General features: G+C 44.0%; 1 protein-coding gene across 1 annotated transcript in view; it reads right to left on the reverse strand.

The window, feature by feature from the left end:
* Positions 1 to 19,461, reverse strand: part of RIMKLA (ribosomal modification protein rimK like family member A) — a 59,404-nt gene extending 39,943 nt beyond the window's left edge. Inside the window, exon 1 of the mRNA XM_036747674.1 lies at positions 19,299 to 19,461. Within this exon, the coding sequence (XP_036603569.1) occupies positions 19,299 to 19,461 (163 nt within the window). The remainder of the gene's footprint in view (positions 1 to 19,298) is intronic.
* Positions 19,462 to 20,773: the final 1,312 nt, after the last annotated feature.

Raw genomic sequence — 20,773 nt, forward strand, 5'->3', positions numbered from 1 at the left:
GGTTACCAAAGAATGTGGATTCACAATCATCATCCTCTGTAAGGATTAAACCTATTGCTAAGAAAATTGAGACCAAGCACCCTTTCTCACTTCCTTTAGAACCTTCCTCTACCAATCATCCCCTCCTCTCTTAAACCACCAATCTCTCTCTCCGCTGGCTTCTTCTCTTCTGTCCAAAAACATGCTTAGGCCATCTCATCCTTTAACAACAACAAAAAAGGCAGTAACTTACTTCTGACCTTAATCTATATAGCTATCATTCTGGCATGCCCTTTATGCCAAAGTAGTGAAAGCATCATCTAAACCCATTGCTCATTATCGTCCCCCCTCCCATCCCTCTGTCAAGGGTACCACCAACCTTCTAGGTGTCCAGGCTCACCTCCACAGAGTCATCTGCCACCTTTGATGCCTCTATCTCACTCCCCCCATGCATCAGATCAGTCTCCAGATCTTGTCATTTCTTTCTCTACATCTCTTGCCTAGGTTCCCTTCTCTCCTCTCACACAGCTACCAGCCTTCCAGTTCTGGCCCTCATTACCTCCCACCTGGACTGCTGAATAGCTTTCTGGTTGTTCTCCCTCCCTCCGGTCACTTTTCTCTCCAATTCACCTTTCACCAAGCTGCCGGTGATTTTCCTTAAGCGTAGATCTGACCACATCACCCACCCTCCTCCCCCCGCCTCCCAATCCCACAATTTGTTTAATTCAGTAGCCCCATTACCTCCAGGATCACATAGTAAGTCCTTTGTTTGTCACTTAAAGCTCTTCACAACACCAGACCCCTTCCTATATTTCTAATTGAAAATTCCACTCCCATCCATGCACTCTACAGTGGAGCCACACGAACCCACTTGTTGCTCCTTGTGCACAATAATTCATCTCCGGCCTCTGGGGCTTTGCCCTGAATATTCCCAAAGCCTGAAATGTTCTCCTTCCCAACCTCTGACTCTTAGAACCTTCTTTTAAGACTAAGCTCAAGTATGGGAGCTCTATACACCTTTTCTGGTCCCCCAAGGTGCTAAAGTCATCCCCTCTAAGGTTACTATTCCTCTACTCTATTTATCTTGTATGTTCTGATTTATACATGTTGCTTCTCATATTAAAAGGTAAATTCCTTAAGAGTAGGGATTGGGGCTTTTGTTTTGTTTTTTTTTCTTTGTATCCTGCAGCATCAGTGTTTAACACAGTGCCTGGCACATAACAAGTGTTTAATAAATGCTTGAAGATTAATTGATTGCTGCTGCTTCTTCCTTCCTTCCTTCCCTCCCACTCCTCAAACCCTCACAATTGCATTTCCACCAATCTTCTAAAACTTTTCTTTCCAAACACCAAAATATGAAACTTCCTTGGAGATCTAGTGGCAATCCCTCAGTCTTCATCCTCAAACCCTCTGCAGCGTGTGGCGCTGTTGGTCAATTAATCAAATCAACAACCATTTATTAAATGGTGCCGTGTGCAAGGCACTGAGGATACCAAGACAAAAAGGGCTTAGCTTCTATTGGGAGAGGCCAGTACATGCCCACATCAGCACATGCCAGATGTGTACAAAGCAGACACAAGGCCACTTTACAAGGGATGGCACTGACTGCTCCCATAGCTCACTTGAGTTATTATGATACTTACTTATTTTGAGTCTTAAAGGAAATCAGAAATTCCAAGAGGCAGAGGTAAGGGGGGAGAGCGTACCAAAACTCAAAGGCAAAGAGATGGGAGATGGAGCATCACGTGAGAGAAGGAGCAAATGGGCCAGTGTGGCTGGACCACAGAGCATGTGACTGACTCTCCATCTCTGTGATTCAGCATTCTTCTGGTTCGTTCTACTTCTCTGGCTCCTTCTCATCTTCCTACACCCTAATAGTTGGCATTCTCCAAGACTTTATTCTTGGCTCCCTTTTGTTATCCTCTCCTCCTCTTTGGTGAGCTCATCCATTCCTACAGCTTCAACCAGCATCACCTCTACACCAGTGTCCTCCAGACCTATAGCTGTCATTCTGCCTTGATCTGAATATTGACAGTCTGGGGTACCTCTACACTCGAATATAATCTCAGCACCACAGATTCAACATGACGGTCAGTAAGGTACAACTAAATATGTTGAACTTGGAGTCAAAAGAACTTGTTTTAATTCTTGTTTTTACGCATTTACTGACTCTGTGACCATGGGCAGGTCACAAAGCACCTCAGAGTCTCAATTTTCTCACCTGCAAAATGGGCATAACAATCCTTGCTCTGTCTACCTATAGGGTGAGGAAAGGAGTCTACAAACTTTAAAGGACTACATAAATATGAGTTATATCTCATCAAAATTATCAGCTTCCTATCCCTTTACCACCTAACTTTCTCATTTCTGTTAACAGTACCATCAACTACCCTGTCACTAAAGCTTAAAAACTTAGTTATCTTTGATTTTTCTCCATTGTCCCTACCCCATCTAATTAAAGATTGATTGATAAAATCTATAGTTTCTATCTTTACAAAATTTATCAAAACTTTGTACGCATCTATTGTCCAGGTCCATGTCAAACCCTTCAGCACCTCACATGATGCTTGGCAAACAGTAGGAGCTTAATAAGTGCTTGTTGATTGATCAATCATCTTTCATTGTCATACTAGCTAACATTTAGATTGTTGTTGTTTGTTCTTCGTTCTCGAAGAGGACCGTGACATCAGGAAGGTGATGCCATGACTTGCAAGTGAATTGCATTGAAGTGAGGAAGGGCTGCCAGTTTCACTTTCCCCTCCAGAGCCAGCCAACATTTAGATGAGGCTAAGTTTTATGAAGTTATACACACACACACACACACACACACACACACACACACACACACATATATACACACATACAAATTCATTAGGTCCTCACAGCACCCCTGTGAAATGGGTACTACAGCCATTCTGATCCTTATTTTACCAACTAGGAAACTGAGGATCAGAAAGGCTAAACAACAGTTACTCAGGCAGTAGATGGAAAAACCAGGATTTGAACCCAGTTCTCTCCTGATGTCAATTTCCCTACTCTTTTTTATTATGCCACACTGTCTCCATCTTGGATCTTTGGTAATGGTCTCCCAACTGGTCTCCTCACCCTTCGTCTCTCCTCTATCCAATCTATCCTTATATACACAGCCAGATTAATCTTTCTACAATGCCTTGAGAACCTTTGGTCACAACCCATCTTGACCAGCCCCTTTCACACTTTCATACATGAGAAAATAGTGGATCAAATCATTTAAGTCTCACCCAAGGTCCTACAGATAGGGCAGCCAAGACAAATCCTTGTCTTCTGACACCCACTCAACGCTCTTTCCACTGATGAAATCCAATCTGGCTGACAGAGCTAAAGGTAGGTACCCTCACAGGGGTCAAAAAGGAATAAACCTCAAAACAGTCAATTCCATGGGCAGATATGGCCTGAGCATTTTTTAAAAAAAAGCATTTTCCTTTTTTTAAAGGAAAAGAAATTACTTGCCTATTCAATTTGTGGGGAGGGACTGGAGTGATGGAGAGAATTCAGATTCAATTTTTTTTTCAAATTCGTGCTAAAAATAAATAAAATTTTAAAAAGGAAAATAAGACTTTTCCTATTTATTTAAAAAGGATAAGTTCTATTTTCTTCACATGCGGAAATAATACTAGATAATAATAGCAAAGTTTTTATTGTACTTTACAAAGTGCTTTACACATATTATCTAATTTTATTCTCACAATAACCCTGGGAGCACCCAGCTATTATCATCCTCATTTTGTAGATGAAGAAGCTGAGACTTGCCAGAGGTTAAATGTCCTGCTCAGAGTCACATAGTTAGTAAGTGTGTGAGGCTGCATTTGAACACAGATCTTCTTCACTCCAGGTCCAGTGCTCTATCCACTGAACCACCTAAGTCACCAGTGAGTAAAAGATCTTCAAAAAGAGGCGGCTTCTCCCACAGAATCAGTTTAGAAAAATTGTACCCATATTAAACCAAGTCACAAAATAAACAGACTTCATCGTGTGCAATAGCAAAGAAATGTGCTATTTTATTGTAAGATGAAATGGAAATAATTTAGAAACAAGTACATGATCATTTTTAAAAGAAAAAAGGAAATGTATTGTTAAAAATTGTTAACAGTAGGGTGAAGATGAAGGAACTTGGAGCTATAGGCTGGAAATGAACTTGGAGAGTTCACCTTCACCTAGATTAGGGAAAAGAAGGTATTTAACCTACTTCACGCTGCATCCAGTGACAGAGTACACCTGTCAAAGCAGCCAGACTTTGGTGAGGTTCCCATGGTAGTGTGCCAGTGAACATTCAGGTTACAGGTCTGGGAAGCTTACTGGCACCAAGCTGGGTTTATTTGGCCCAGTATTTCTTCCTATTTCCCTCTGCTTTAGTTTTGTGCGGTCCTCATTACTGAACCTCTGTGGAAGACAGGAGCTCATGTGATATGTCCATTTTTCCTTGGGTGTCTGCACAAGGCCCACTGCTGGGACCTGTGCTGCACCGTGGCCAGCACACTGAGCATATCAAAGAGGAGATCTGAGCCGAGATGACCTGAGAGTCGCCTATCTGATCGACTGCAGCTGAGCTCACTTGCCCATCACTTAGAAAGATCACCCAGTGGGCAGGCATTTTATGATTCCAAGAACTGAGAACTCTCAATTATCCACTCCAGTGGAGAGATATGAGGAAGAGATCATCCAAAATGGCAGATGGTGGGAAAAATCCATTTATAGTTGACTTTAGGCTAGGTTCCTGAGCTTCCATTTGAATGTCTGCAGAGTACTTCTGCTAACAGATGACTTCACCAAGGAAGAGCTGGCAAGCTTTCTCATCCTGTCCCTTCTTCGACACCTCCCTGCACATTTCACTCCGGCATTACCTCTCAGACTGATGGAAAACACCAACCTAAGCAGAAGTTTGAGCCTCCCCAAGGGAGGTAACTCTTATGGACTGTAAGGGCGGATTGCTTGCCAGTAAGAACACGTGGAAATAGGGTGGTTGTAGCCAAATAACACAAGGAAACAAAGTCCTTGTTAAGAGGAAAGATGTACTCCCCCAACCCCCAAGATGCAGCAGCAGGGAATCAAAGGGAAGAGTTGACCGTAATATAAATCTCCTTGAACTTACTTAAAACCAATACAAGTGTTTGAAGGTTTACTGTGCAATCTGAGTTGGAGATAGAAGTATTGCACAAACTTGTAGAATTTAAAAAAAGAAGCAAACACAGGAATCATTATTGTTTCAAAAATGAAAACTTTCTAAAAGACTTAGATGTTTATAGAAAGACTCACATTATTTCAGAGGTAGAAGGGAAGAGAGAGGCCATTGGGTTCAGCCCATACCTGACAGGTGGCTGTCCAACCTCCACTTGAAAGTGTCTAGTGATAGGGAGCTACCTACCTCCAGATGCGGCTCATTCCCCTTTTGAACAGCTCTGTTCATGGGTGAATTATTTCTTCTACAGAGTCAAAATTGATTTCTCTGCAGGTTTCACTCATTGCTCTTAGTCTGACCATCTGAGCCAAGCAGAACTCGAATCGCTCTTCCATACATCAGCCTTTCCAATACCTGAAGACATCTCTCATAAGTCCTTTCAGTGTCCTCTTTTCCAGGATAAATCTCAAGCCATTCTCACACGCTGTGGGTTTGGAGTCCCTCCTCATGCCCATTACCCTCCTCAGGACATATTCCAGCTCACCAATGACTTTTCCTAAAAAGTGGCACCCTAAGCAACACCCCAGATGTGATCTAACCAAGGTGGAAAACCAACAAGGCTACTAGCTACGTCATTCCTGATTCATTCTGTATGGTTCCATTAATCAGACTAAGACCCCATAAGCTTTTTCTCATAAGCTGTTGCATCAATACTGTCAATTCATACTTAAGTTCCAGTTTACTAAGATCCGGATGTCTTTTATATACAAACTGTTATGTGGCAAATGCCTTCTTAATCTTGGACTTCTCCTGCTGATGTTTTTAAAACCAAGTAAAGGACTTTATATTTATCCCTAGTAACTGGTCATTCAATTAGATTCAGCACATTGTTCAAGATTGCCAATAAAATCTATTTGAATCTGAAACCTATCAGCCAAGCTATGTATTCAAGCTATGCCTCCCTAGCTTTTTGTAATTTACAAATTACAACTCTATGTGTAATTTTTTTAATGTCTGTTGTTGTTTAGTTGTTTCAATGATGTCTGACTCTTCATGACCCCATTTCGGGGTGTTCTTGGCAGAGATACTGGAGTGGTTTGCCATTTCCTTCTCCAGATAATTTTACAGATCAGGAAACTGAGGTAAACAGGATTAAATGACTTGCCTGGGTCACACAGCCAATAAGTGTCTGAGGCTGGATTTGAACTCACGAAGATGAGTCTTCCTGATTCCAAGCCAATTCCTCCAAATTCTCTCTCTTCAAGTCCGTTAATACACCTCACCCCACCCCCGATGCATGAATTTGTCCAAATGAAGCAGGAAAAAAACCCAGAAAAACAGGGATATTACAGAATTAAATTTTTATAGATTGCAATCTCCTGTATTAGAGGGATCATGTAACAGTGGCTGGGATAGACACTCCACATTTTTATAAAAAGAAAATCCATAACAAAGTTAGTGGTATAATGCACTTAACAGCTCATGTCTCTCTTCATTTTAAGGAAGATATGTCATCAAAGTCATTCTGCTTATGTCCATCAGTGGATAAGAGGCTGGCTGGCTTTAGAGTCAGGAAGACATAAGTTTGAGTCCTACCTTTGATACATATGACTGTGTTCAAACCACTTAACCACCCTGCACTCCAACCAACCAAGACTATAGATTAAAAGAAGGCTGCATGTGGGGAGGGTTGGCAAAGAGGTGGAAGGGGAGATGCTTACTCACCAGGAGTTTGCTACACTAAAGAAAATGATACAAATCTACACCCCTTCCCTACCCTAGTGCCCATACCCTTATTATTTTAAAAATTTATAATGCAGCCTAAAGAGGTTTGGCTTCTACTTCTATCTCATTCTAGACTTTAATTATCTCTCCTCTGGTTATTCTAATGGTTTAACTGATCCTTCTCAAGAATGTTCCTTCTACATCCTGCTGTTAGAGAAATCTTTGAAACTCAAATCTCTAGTCAAGTGACTTGCCTGTTTGAAAGACTTCAGTGACACTCACCACCTACAGAATCAGGTACAAACTTCTGAGATCTACACTCAGCACCCTCCACAATGTGCCCCCAGCCTATCTTTCCAGCCTTCCATCACACTGTGCCCCCTACATCACTTAACTGCTCAGGGTGTCAGTTTCGTCATCTGTAAAATGGGAGGTCGGATTGGATGACTTCTAAGCTCCCTTCCAGCTCTAAATCTGTGATCCTATGATCCTTCCCTTCACGGGCTCCAAACTCCCATGAAAATGGAAGACTTACTGTCTGTCCATGGCTTTCTGCCCTTGTAGGTCCTGCTCACATTGTTCCTGACAACCTGAATGCTCTCTCTAATCTCATCTTTGCCTGTGGAAACTCTTCAAAGCCTAACTCAAATTCCCCTTTCTCCACAAAACTTCCTTTCTTGCTGCTCTAGCCAGAAAGGATTTCTTTTTCCTCTGAACTCTCATGCCAGTTTTTACCTTTCATGCACTTACTGTACTTTTCTGTTGTTGAGTCACTTCAGTCTTGTCAGTCTCTTCGTGCCCCCTTTTGGGGTTTTCTTGCCAGAGATACTAGAGTGATTTGCTGTTTCCTTCTCTAGCTCATTTTACAAATAAGAAAACTGAGGCAAACAGGGTTAAGTGACTTGCCCAAGGTCATCCAGCTGAGGCTGGATTTGAACTCAGGAAGATTCATCTTCCTGACTCCAGTGTTCTATGCACTATGGCACCACCTAGCTGCCTCACCGTACTTTACTTGGTATTATTATGTCAACTCCCTTGGTGAACCGGGAATACCACAAAATCACAGAATGGTAGCATTAGAAGAAGTCTCGGAGGCTGCCGAAACCAACCCATTCAGGAACAAGAATCCCTTCCCCAGCAGAACCCAAAGTGGTGATGTAGTTTTGCTTGAAGATCTCTGGTGAGAAAGAAACCATGACCTCCCAAGGCAGCCCATCCCCTTTTAGACGGTGCTAATTGTCAAGAAGTTTTTCTTTATGACAAGCTAAATCCCTTCTCTCTACAATTTCCACCCACTGCTCCAAGTTCTGCCCTCTGGGACCAATGAAACAAATCTAATACCTCCTTCCACATGACCACCTTACAAATACTGGATCCTTGCTCCCTTATGCTATATTCTTTTCTGAGTTAACTACCCCCTCCCCTTTGTTTCCCTCAATCCATCTTCCCATAACATGATCTCAAAGACCTTCACCACCACAATCATCATCCTTTTATTTATCAGCACTTAGCATAGTATATACATATAGTAGGTATTTAATGATTTTTAGAATTATATTATTATTTAATTCAACAGACCCACAGAGGTATTATTCCATTAAGTGTCTTTTAGGGAATAGAAACTCCCTGACAATATCTGTATCCCCAGAACATAATAGGGTCTTGTTTTAGGACAGAACTGCCTGGATTGGGGAATGAATCAATACTAATCTCAAGACCCATATAGTTAGCTAGCCCCAGACCCTCGGACCATGCTTCATTCCATCTAGCCATCCAACAGGACGCTGGGGAACAACCAGCATAGACATTGTGTCATCTGCCCCTATTCCTACACGCATACTCCCACATATATACAACCCAAATTTTTTTGCTGCTTGCTCAGGAACATATTAAAATCATTATTACCATTGCTACAGGAAAGGCTGAGACAATCTGCTGCATTCTAGCTCTATTCACAATCCTTGGGACTACATCACCTGGCCGCTACTCCCTGCTGTGGGTCATACTCTCACAGAAAAATATAAGCTCCCTGAAGGCAGGCACCATATATCCCTTTTATGTCTGCATCCTCAGTGCCTATCACAGCACTTGACAAGTTATATGCACTTAAAAGATGTTTGTTATTTGATTATCCAACAAGGCTGGAGTACCAAGTGAGAGAATAGCCACGAGGCACTGGGATTCTGTGTCCAAATAGCAAATTCATAAAGTCTAAACTTTGGATAGAAGAATTGTATAATAGCAAGTATATATGTATATGTGTGTGTATGTATGTACATAGGTATATGTGTGTGTATATATGCATCTCAAGAATTACCAAGTGTTCTATTTCTCCAGAAGAAAGGCTCAAGAAAGTGTACTGACTTTAGTTACTCTGGTTGAATATTAAATTGTTAAGAGAAAGGATCAAAAAATAATCTGACAGGATTTTGCATCAAGTAATTGATCTAAGATTAAGTAGTCATAATAACAGACTGCTGAGATTTATGTTCCCCCACAGAAGCCAGGATAAAAGAAACAGATACTGGACCTGATCAGTTTCTGTACTTTTCTGCCAGGGAAAACAGTTCTTGGATTAGAAAGAACAGAACAAAAATACCTATTAGGGTACTGCTATCCAAGATAAGGAAGGAGAAGAACACGTAGCCATCTGATAAATTCAAGTCATTAGGCCAGAGAGAATATAGTCTCTCACTGAGCCACTGTCAGGAATCTCTGAAAGATTATGGACCACAGGAGAGGTATGGCAGACTTAAGCAAATGCCTCAATTTACAAAAAGAGGGAAAAGAATGGAATCCGAAAATTTTGATTTTGATTGCTGGCCAAAGTCTAGAATGTATTTATTATTAAAGGGATGGTTAGTGAAAGTGTGGGAAAGAAGGCAGTAATCACAAAGATCCAGTGGGGGGGGGGGTCACTGCAAACAGATAACACCAGACCAACAATGGCTTGTGGTTTTTGCTTTTTTTTTCTGGATAAGGTTATTAGACTCACAGATCGGGGGAATGCTACTGACATAGTTTCTCTACACTTTAACAAAGTCTCTCATGCTTGTGGCAAAGACAGAAATGTGGTCTAGGTAACAGCACAATTAGGTGGATTGGGTACTAGTCCAAAGAGTAGCCACTAATTGGTCAAGGTTAACTTGTCAGGTGATTTCAAGTGGTTTGCCCTTGACACCTGTCAGTAGTTGGCTTTACGTTTTTGACAATGACTTGAATAAAGGCACAAATAGGCTACTTATCAAATGTGCACTTGGCACAAAGTGAGGAGGGATAGAGTCAGTCACACGGGATGACACAGTCAGGATCAAAAAAGGTCTAAGATGAAATTTTATAGAGATAAAATGCTGTTGTTCTCCTTCGTTTTCAAAGAGGGCTAATGACGTCACAGGTAATGTCTTGACTTAAGCATGAATTGTCTGAAAAAGATGTGTGACATGGTAGCCAAAACAAAGGGAATATAATACTAGGTTGCATTATGAGAGAAATAGTATCAAGGACCATGGAAGTGAGAATTCCACTGTCCTCTGCTCTGGTCAGACCACATCTCAAGTGTTGTCTTAATTCAGGGAACCATAGGTTAGGAGAAGAGGCAAGGACCTAGAGGTCATACCACTGAGGATCAGTTGAAGAAACCAGGGATATTTTGCCTAGAGGAGGTAAGTCACAATGGGAGTGGTGGGTGGAGATAAACTGGTGCCCTTCAAAAATAAGTAGAACTAGTTCTGCTTGACCCCAGGGAGCAGAACAAAGAATAAAAGATGAAAGATGCAAAGAGCTTTGACGTAAGAGAGAAAGTCTGAGAAACCAGAGCTATTCAGAAGCAGAATAGGCTGGTAGAGGTTTCTCCTTCACTAGATGTTGGATGACCACTTGTGGACACTTGTTTGGGGATTCCATCATTAAAGCCAATCTGAGACAAGGGATAAGCTATTCCTTATTGAAAAATGGCAAGAAATGCATCACTCCTTTGGGGGACATCTGTTACCCTGGGGAAGAGAGAAGACTCAATGGATATTAGCTGGTGGGAATCTGGATCAAGCCTCCCTTTCATTCCCACCACTCCCTCTAATGTTTGCTTGGAGGGAGAGTGAGCATCTAGACCCTGAGGACTGTTTGGAGTTGTGGGATCCCGCATCTTTTTTGTGAGAAGCTCCTTTTAATTTTCATGAAGCCTTGAGAGGACTGAAGAGGGAGGGGCCTGGCAGTAAATCCCCTGGGGGTAGCACTGATGGGGAAAGCAGTCTCCTCCACTCAGGAAATCTAGGCAGACCTCAGAGAGGACACCATGGCAGAGCAGCAGGTGACAGTAGAGCCAAAGTACAGACAAGAGAAAGGGCACAATCACCTCCACGATGTAAATAAAGGCCAAAGGAACCTCAGGTCAAAGACAATGGACAAAGTCAGTCGGAAGCTCTCCAAACTAAAGCACACATCCTTCCCTCCAGTAAACAATGGGTAAAGAGCAAAACTGGAAAGCGTTAGGGACTATCAGTCCTGATCAGGCTACTAGGCAACTCTATTTAACTGTTTTCAGGGAATGTACTGGCATTTGTCCTAAAGAGTCCCTTGTGTCAAAAAGAATCCTTTTTTTTTAACAGAAAATTAGAGCATGGAAGCAGCCAAAACCTTGGAGGTCCTAGGTTCCAGATCTAATGGAAAGCCCAATCTACTTGCTGGGGACCCCTAATTTTACATAATATATAAGCTTGCCTTAAAATTACATTAACAATATAATTTCCCTCCTGTTTGCTCTGGAAGGGAACCTCTGGGACAAAAGTTCTTAACTGGTATCCATGGACAGATTTTTAAGGGGTCTGTGAATTTGGAAGGGGAAAAAAATTCTCTCTTTATTTTCACTGGGCTTCAACTGAAATTTAGTTTTTCCTTCCTTTAAAAACATTGTTCTGAGGTTTCACCAGATGGCCAAAGCAGTCCATCACTCAAACAGGTTAAGAACTCCTGTTCTTACCTCCAATTTCCCATGCCCCACTCAGGTACTAACACACCTTACAATCTGGACTCCTTCCCAATTCTGTCAGTAAAACTGTTCCTTCCGAAAGGAAAAACTAAAGGGCAATGGGAGAGTCACAAGAATTAAATTCTATTGAAGCAATGAAAAAAAAAACCCAATTTCAATATGGAAGAAAATGTGTCACTTCTTGTAGCACTTCACAGAATTTCAGCTCTAGACAAGACTTGGAGGGGCATCTACTCCAATCTGCATCTTCACAGGAATCTTCTCTGCAACATAGCACACAAATGGCCATTCAGCTTTTGCTCAAGAACATCTAGTGAGGAGAGACTCGCTGCCTCCTGGGGACAGGTGGCTCCAACTTTGGATAGGATGGTTAGAATCCCAAGATCATAGATTTTGACGGGGAAGGGCCATCAGGGGTTATCTGGTCCAGCTTCTTCATTTTACAGATGAAGAAATTGAAAGGGATTTCCCAAGGTCAAGTAGGCAAATAAGTGGCCAAAGAGAATTCAAAACCAGATCTCAACTCCAAATGAAGCAGCCTTTCCCCTGAGCCACACTGCTGCCCTGGTAGAAAGTTTTTCTTTTTACATTAATCCCTCAACATTTACATTACAATTAAAAGTACGCTAATTTTTAATCTGCTCATTTCTCCTAGTTCTTCTCTCTGGGACCAGACAGAACAAATCTAATCTCTCTTTTATTCCAAAGTTCTTCCAAAGCAGCAATTGTATCCTACCATATAGCAATCACGTCTCTCCTAAATATATATATTCTGTGGCAGAAAAAGGAGGCCCATAACAATCTGCCCTCATCAAAAGTCAGCTGTTCCCCAGGTTTTCACATTGTGGTTTCCTAAACTGTGGTATACAAAACGGGACTGCTTCTCGATCTGGTGTTTGCACAATTCATTTTTTAACCTAACTGTAAGAATTCATCAATTTATCCTGATTAAATTTAATCTTAGATTTGGCCTACTAATCTAACCCATCAAGATCTCTTTGAATTCTGACTTTGTCATCCATTGCATTAGCTATCACTCCCAGCTCTGTGTCATGGGCAAATCTAATAAACATACCATGGGTCTTTTTCCAAACCACCGACCAAAAATGTTCAACAGCCTAGATCCCAGGGGCATTCCACTAAGCCCTCCACCTAAGGTGACACTACAAGTATCAGATAGCGAGTCTTCTTTGGGTCTGGTCATTCAATCAGTTCAATTAATTGTATCATCACCTAATTGTACAATCACCATCATTGTACAGTCACCTAATTGTACCACCATCTAGCCCACATCTCTCAGTCTGTTCGTCAGGCACATGAGGCTATGGCAAACACTTTGCTAAAATCAGAGTAAATCATATTTGCACCATATCTACGCATTTGCACCTGATCTACCAGCTTAGTAACCTTCTCTAAAAAGGAAATGACGTCTGGCACGACCAGTCTTTGATGAAATCATACTGGGTCTTAGGAATCACTGTCTCCATTTCTAGATGTTCATGAATTCCTGTGATGATACACTGCAAAATACCAATAGTGCAATCAAACTATCCTCGAAATTTAAAGATCCCTTTCTCTTCCACCTTTGTCAATTGGGACACTTGTCTTTAAGTCTGTGGCACCATGGTCATGCTCCTTCATCTTTCAAAGATCAGAGAGCAGTTTGGTAAACAAATCCCCCAGTTCCTTCTGTATTCTTAAGAGGCAGTCCATTGAAGCTCGGTGACTGGAACTCACCTAGGGTAGCTAGCAGCTCTGCCCCCTTATTTATCTTGGAGATTAACTCCCTCCTCCCAATTCTTATTCCTTCTTTCTAGTCTAAAGAGTGTTTTCCTTGGAAGAGAAAGACAGAAGCATTTCAAGTCTATTGCCCAAATCCTTTGTCCTCTGCCACAGACATCAACAAAAGTCATCATTAGCCCATTATTGTGGTCACTTTCTCCTTGGCAGAAAAAGTAGAGAGAAAATAAGAACTAAGTGACTCCACCTCCTCTCCTTTGTCTTACCTACCCAGAGCAGTGGTTCTATACCTTCTTTGCTAGTCTTTCTGTTTTTATTTTACATTTAATTTTAATTTTATTTTTCTCAATTACATGTAAACAATCATTTTTAACATTTTTTTTTAAAAATTTGAGTTCCATATTCTTTTCTTCCCTCCTCTCCCCCGTCACAAAAAGGCAAGTAATTTGATATAGATTAATACATGTGCAGTCACACAAAACATTTCCATATTAGCCATGTTGCAAAAGAAAATGCAGACCAAAAAAAAAAAAGACAAAAACCAAGAATAAGGTTAAAAAGTATGCTTCAATCTAAATTCAGACTCCGTCACTTCTTTCTCTGGAGGTGAACAGCATTTTTTATCCTAAGTCCTTGGGAATTATCTTACATCTTTGTATTGCTGAGGATAGCTAAGTCATTCATAGCTGATCATTCTACGATATTGCTGGTTACTATGTACCATGTTCTGGTCCTGCTCACTTCACTTTGTATCGGTTCATGTAAGTCTTTCCAAGTTTTTTCTGAATTTGCTACTCTTCTTTTCCCCAATACAGTTAAAAAAATAAACAAAACTTTTTTTGGTAGATTTTTTCTCACTGGCCTCTGCTAATTTTGAGCTTTATTTAGCACTCTCACATTAAATGTAATTACTCAAACAAGAGCTGGGGATGTTTAGCCTAGAAAAGACTCTAGAGGGATATGCTAGGCAAAGCTCAGTGTCAACCTGAAAAGAAGTCTGCAATATGATATCTCAGGGATCTGTGCTATGATAGAGAATTAGCCGCCTTATAATTCTGCTCATTTTATATTCCACAGCCCTAATGATTAGGAGGTTCCTCCTGATGCTTCAACAAAATCTTCCTCCCTGTGACTTGTACCCATTGTTCTTAGTTTCATACCAACCTCTCCTCCTGCTCCCGCTGCCCCCCCCCCACCAAAGCAAGCAAGGTTTAACCTAGGCTGCATATGTCACATCGCACATACAGAGAGATAATAAATATAAAGCAGTATATATACTGAGAGACCATATTGATAGATATTTTTTGACTTACCGATAAAGAAACAGAGGCTCTAAGTGGTTGAGGTGACTTGCTTTAATTTACAAAGTTAGTATGTGACAGTTAGACCCATCAAACCTAGGTCTTCTGATTCCAGGATTCGTGCTCTTTCTATGCTACCATGTTGTTTCTCATTCACATCTCTTTTTTTTGGTGGGGGATGGCGGGGAGAGGGGGATACCTGGGAATTTGCCAGTGCAGAGAACCCCCCAGTAAAGAATTTCCTGTTACCAATATCAATCCAACTTAAAGTATTAAATAGTTTCCTGGGGCATTGAGAGGTGGTTACTCAGGGTCAGACAACCATTTCAAGTTACAGATGGAACCTGAACCCAGAGCCTTCTGACTCTAAGACCAGTTCTCTATTCATTACACCACACCGCCTCTCTTGGGTATCATTATAATTTGAAATTCAGTCATAGAAGATGGAACGTTGCTAGTGCTAAAACCCTAAAGATGAACAAATCCACTCCTCTCATTTTACACATGAGGATACTGAGGCCCAAAGAGCAGTGCCTTATCCAAATTTAGAGCCAGTAGAGTTTAGAATAGGGGCAGTCAGGTGGCACAGCGGGTAGAGCGCTGGGCCTGGAAACAGGAAGACTCATCTTTCTAAGTTTAAATCCGGCCTCAGACACTTATTAGCTGTGTGACCCTGAGCAAGGCACTTAACTCTGTCTGCCTCAGTTTCCTCATCTATAAAATGAGCTGGAGAAGGAAATGGCAAACCATCCCGGGGTCTTTGCCCAGAAAACCCCAAATGGGGTCACGAAGAGTCAGACGTGACCGAAAAACAACTAAACAACTAGAGTTTGGAATCCTTTCAGAAGAGCACTTTGGCTGTACAGTTTGACTTAGCTTTGGAACGAACTGCAAACAAGGGCTCATATCTTGCTTTAATCAATCCTCCTCTGACGATAAACCCCCATCCTCCCATGAGCAGTGAGAAGATGTCTGTTTTATAAACTGTACTTGGGGTGTAGCATTCTACCACCTTAATCATCCCCACTGAAAATGACCTCTGAATACTGATGCAATGGCCCATTTGCCCACCACGAACAATACAAACAAATGAGATTTTCTTCTGGTCAAAAAGACATAACCTTTGCTTTTCCAAACAGGGAGAGGACTTATTTAGTGCCGGAGTTTTTTTTTTTATGATGTTCTTGCCATTTGGGGGTCTCATTCTCTAGATTTAGTTCTCTAGATTGGGAAAAAACGTACCGTGAACTTCATAACCTGCACCTCCCCCCCCCAAAAAAAAACCTTCCAGTCTTCTTATACCTGACAGCTCTTCTATGTACTCTGCTATCCAGCAACTGGCCTCTTGGATGTTCCTTGAATAAGACCTTCCACCTCCCAACTCCAGGCATTTTTATTGGCCATCTCCCATGCCTGGAATGCTCTCCCTCCCCATCTCCACATCCTCACTTCCTTCAAGTCTCATCTAAAATTTCACCATCTTCAGAAAGCCATTCCCAAGTCCTCTTAATTCCAGTGCCTTCCCTTTGTTGTTTATCTCCTATTTATCCTGTACATAGGCTTGTTTGTATGTAGTTGTTCTCATGCTGTCTCCCCCATTAGACTGTGAGATCTTTGAGAGTGGGGACCATCTTCTCCTTTTCTAGCACTTAGCACAGTACGTGGCGCATAGTCAGTGCTTGACAAACATTCATTGACTGACTGATGTAAACACTGGGGTGGAATATGGTACCCCAAGACAGACCCAGAGTTAATGAAACAGAGAATAGAAAATCAAATGTACACGGGAGTGGAAGGACTTCCTTCCACATTCAGAGAGACTAAAAAAAAAGTTTTCTAAGATTCCAGCTTGGAAAGAAAATATTGTTGTGTCTAAACACGAAGTTTTTAGAATTGCAAACAGAATAGGAAGGAAACATCAAACCTGGATGTCCAATGGAATATGGACTACAGACTCGAGAAACACAAGATTGCCAAAATGATTCAAAAAATCCTTAACAGAATAGAAGGCAATCAACTTTGGAAATGCTATAAGTGAGGGTCAGAACCCTAAGAGACATTAGTTAAATAACATCACTAATAATTGACAATTATATAGTATTTTAAAGTTTGCAAAGCACTTCACATACATACTCTCATTTGAATCTCACAACAATACAGTTATTATCATTCCCACTTCACAGATGAGGCAACTGAGGTTTAGAGAAGTCAAATGATTTGCACATCGTCCCCCAGCTATTATGTGTCAGAGGCAGAATTCAAACTTGAATCGTCCTGACTCCAAGGTGAGCATTCTGTCCATCATGCCTCAGCATGCCTTTATACATGTCCTCATCAGCTGGTATAAGCTGAAAATATCTGGCAACTGTTCAGATCAATTTATGGATGATTGCCTCATGGCAGATTACAGACAGTCTCCAGCTTACAAAGGGTCTGTTTTCCAACATTTTCTCTGTTAAGTTGGTCATCTGGCATGTAGAACACATTTCTGCAACAGAAGCAATGTTATAAATGAATATTAGGTTCCTACAATAGCCTACAGGGACAGCCAGGTGGTGCAGCGGATAGAGTGTTGAGCCCGGATCTTCCTGAGTTCAAATCTGACCTCAGACACTTACCAGCTGTGTGACCCTGGGCAAGTTCCTTAAACCTGTTTGACTTAGTTCCTCATCTGTAAAATGAGCTGGAGAAAGAAATGGCAAACCACTCAAGCATCCTTGCCAGGAAAACCCCAAATGGGGTCACAAAGAGTCAGACACAACTGAAGAGCAACAACAGGCTAGCCTATAAAGGCTCATGTAATCCATTCAGCGGTAACCTCTAACACCTCATCTTAACGTGCAACTGAACCTGGGTTCTCAAAAGAGATGTATACAAAGGGAAGTACAACCTCTGGATAGGTCTCCTAGGCTGAAAAGGCTTTGAGTACAGGCCTGGCTACCAGCTTCATCTGTCATACAAGGAGCAGCTTAAGCGTGGAGAGGCTTATTAGAAAGACGGCCACCAGGGAATGAAGTTTATCAGCCACAACAACTTAAAAAGATTCGCTGCTAATGTCACCTGCACTGTTGGACGTGCAAAACAAGGGAACCACAGATCCTTGAAGTCCTGAACCAAGGAGATGATAGAGTAACAGGAGAAGCCCTAAGCCTACCTGAGTCTTGAGGCCTGAGCCGTCTGAAACTGAGCCTGACTCAGCCTGATCCCTTTGGGCAAGGGAGTGGTAAGGAAGACTGGTTGAGAAGAAATAGGTGGAGGGTTTGGTGGGCAAACCCAGTGACAGTATTAGGTTGGGCTTCAGAAATTCATAGGAAATGGGAATGGCTTATTGTGAAGAATGAGTCATTTTTATGTCAGATGTTCCCAAGTTGGAGAACACTTGTATTAATGGGAAATTAAAGATGTGTGGTCATTCCTAACCTTATGGGATCAGTGTCACAGAGGTCAACTCACCAATTCCTACAAAAGAGCTCTTGGTATCTTTGGGAGAAGTAAAACCCTGGGTTGAGTGGATCACCAGGCTGAGCCAAAGTGGCATTCCTTCTGTTCCTAGCTTACCTGTTTCTGCTATGCAGGGGTGACCCCTGCAAATATGCCAGCTCCAGGTAGTACTCTATACACGATCTTCGAAAATCCAAGTAAAACAAGGTCTAGGACCTGACATTAGACCAGGGGTTTACTTTATTCTTTAACATTAGGACTAAGCTCAAACTTTACGATCAGATTTGATAGGTTTTCCCCTCCCCTCCCCCACGGGCAGCTTAGGTTGGTTCCGATATCCCATTAAGTGTGTCGTTTGATTCCTAATGCACATTTCTACAGAACTTTTTCTTTTCAAACTGCCCTGATAATTCTGTAAATTTTGCCATCGGCTTCTCCAAGGTCTCCAGGTCTTCATAGAAGAGGCATCCAAACAGTGAAAATGTTCGGAAATCTTGGAAAGAAGCTAGATTTTTCACTGACAGCACAGAGGGCTTAGGAATAATTCATGCACTATGTAAAACAAAACAACCGACCTAAGTTCAATATGAAATTATTTTACAGTCAAATATATAATCCTGAACCGATTTCAAGCTTTTAAAATGGTTTTTCGTACTTTTTTTAATATGTCAAAGAAACGGGAGAGCGTCAGTGGGACACCCCCGAGGTGACTCCAACACCCGCACAGTTGGGAACTAGGTGCTAAAAGGGGGGCTGGCAGAATGAGCTAAGAGAGCCCACAAATGCACCCCGCCGACTGGTCCAGGAGCCCCCACCCCGTCCGCGCACCTGCCTGTCTAGGGGGCACTGGCCAGCGCAAGCCCAGTGCGCCCCGGGCAGGGCAGGGGTGGCCGGCCCCCTCCGCCCTTGGGGGTTCGCGTCCCGGGGCGCAGGTAGTGCTGGGGGCACGCCCCCGCCCGCAGCCCGAGCTCACCGAGGTGGCCGCCGACGATGGTGACGGCGATCTGGTCCATGAGCACGGCCCTGAAGCGCACGTCCTGCTCGGAGCAGCGCTGCCGGAGGGCGCGCAGGATCTGCACCTGCGGGTAGTCCTCCCGGATCCTCCGGTCCGTCAGGAACCAGAGGCTGGAGCACATGGCGGCCGGGGGCGGGGGGCCGGGGCCGGGGGCAGGAGGACGAGGAGGGAGGGAGGGCAGGGCAGGGCAGGGCAGCGCGAAGATGGACCGCGGCGCCCGCTCTCCGCCTCTTCTCGCTGGCTCAGGCCGCTGACATAGCGGGCCGGGGGGGCGGCGGGGGCGGCGGCTGCAGCTCGGGCTCGGACTCGGGGCTCTGGACTCGGAGCTCGGGATCTGCCGACGGCTGCCAGCCCAGTACCCCCCACCACAGCCACAGCCACAGCCGCCGCCGCCACCACCGCTACCGCCGCCTCTGCAGCCCTGACCCAGCGAGTCTGCGTAGCAGCCAATCAGCGCCGCCGCCGCCGCCCGGCCCCAGGGCCGCCCGGCCAATCAGCGCCCGCGCGAGCGGGACGCGGGACGGCGCCTCGGCCCAACTGCAGTGTCGGCCCACCCGGAGCCGCGCCCAGCGCCGGGCCGACGCCTGCCAGCCAGCCCGTCCGCCAGCCAGCCCTCCGGCCAGGCAGCCTGACAGGCCGGTATGCTAGTGGGGCCAGTACGCTAGTCGGGTCTCGGGATGCGGCGGCTGGGGGCGGAGCCCGGGCCGCGGCGCAGGGGACCACCCCGGCATCCCTCCCGCCTGGGCTGGCACGTGGCCCCGCCCGAAGCGAGTCACATAGTGCTCGGGCATCACCTCCCCACCCGCACTGCCGAAGAGCCGAGGGCCGAGCCTCCGGCTCCCTCGGGAAAGGAAGAGGAGGGGGAGGGGAAGAGGAGGAGGTGGAGGGGAAAAGGAGGAGGCGGAGGGGAAAAGGAGGAGGGGGAGGAAGGGGGAGGAAGGGGGAGTCAGAGGCAGCGGGGAGAAGGAAGAGCGGGTAAAGAAGCGGAGGGGGGAGTTAGAGGGAGAGGGAAGGAGGAAAAGGAGAGAGAATAAGAGGGGGGAGGGCTAAAGAAGAGGAGGGGAAATTAGAATGGGAGGGGGAGGAAGAGAAAGGAGCGACGAGAAGGAAGGCCGATGGGGGGGTGGGGGGGTGGGGAGAGGTGAGGTGCAGGAGTGCGAGGGACCGGAGCGCCAAAGCGCAGTGCCGCAGGTTGGCGGAGCTGGTGACAGTGACCATGACCTCGGACGCTGGGTCAGCAGCTCCGTATTCAGCTCCTTCTGGACATTACGGACTTAAATCTTGGGCTTTGAGGCTGTGGGACCTTTAGTGCCCGAGGTGGGCTGCGGAGCGAAGACAGGGCCGGGGTGGGATGGGAATAGGCGCCTGCCAGGAGAGACCTGAAGGTGGCCACTGTCGGGCAAGAGGGGTCCTGAGGATCGGGCTGCGTAGTG

The sequence above is a fragment of the Trichosurus vulpecula genome, chromosome 2, assembly GCF_011100635.1.
Source record: "Trichosurus vulpecula isolate mTriVul1 chromosome 2, mTriVul1.pri, whole genome shotgun sequence".
Taxonomy (NCBI): domain Eukaryota; kingdom Metazoa; phylum Chordata; class Mammalia; order Diprotodontia; family Phalangeridae; genus Trichosurus; species Trichosurus vulpecula.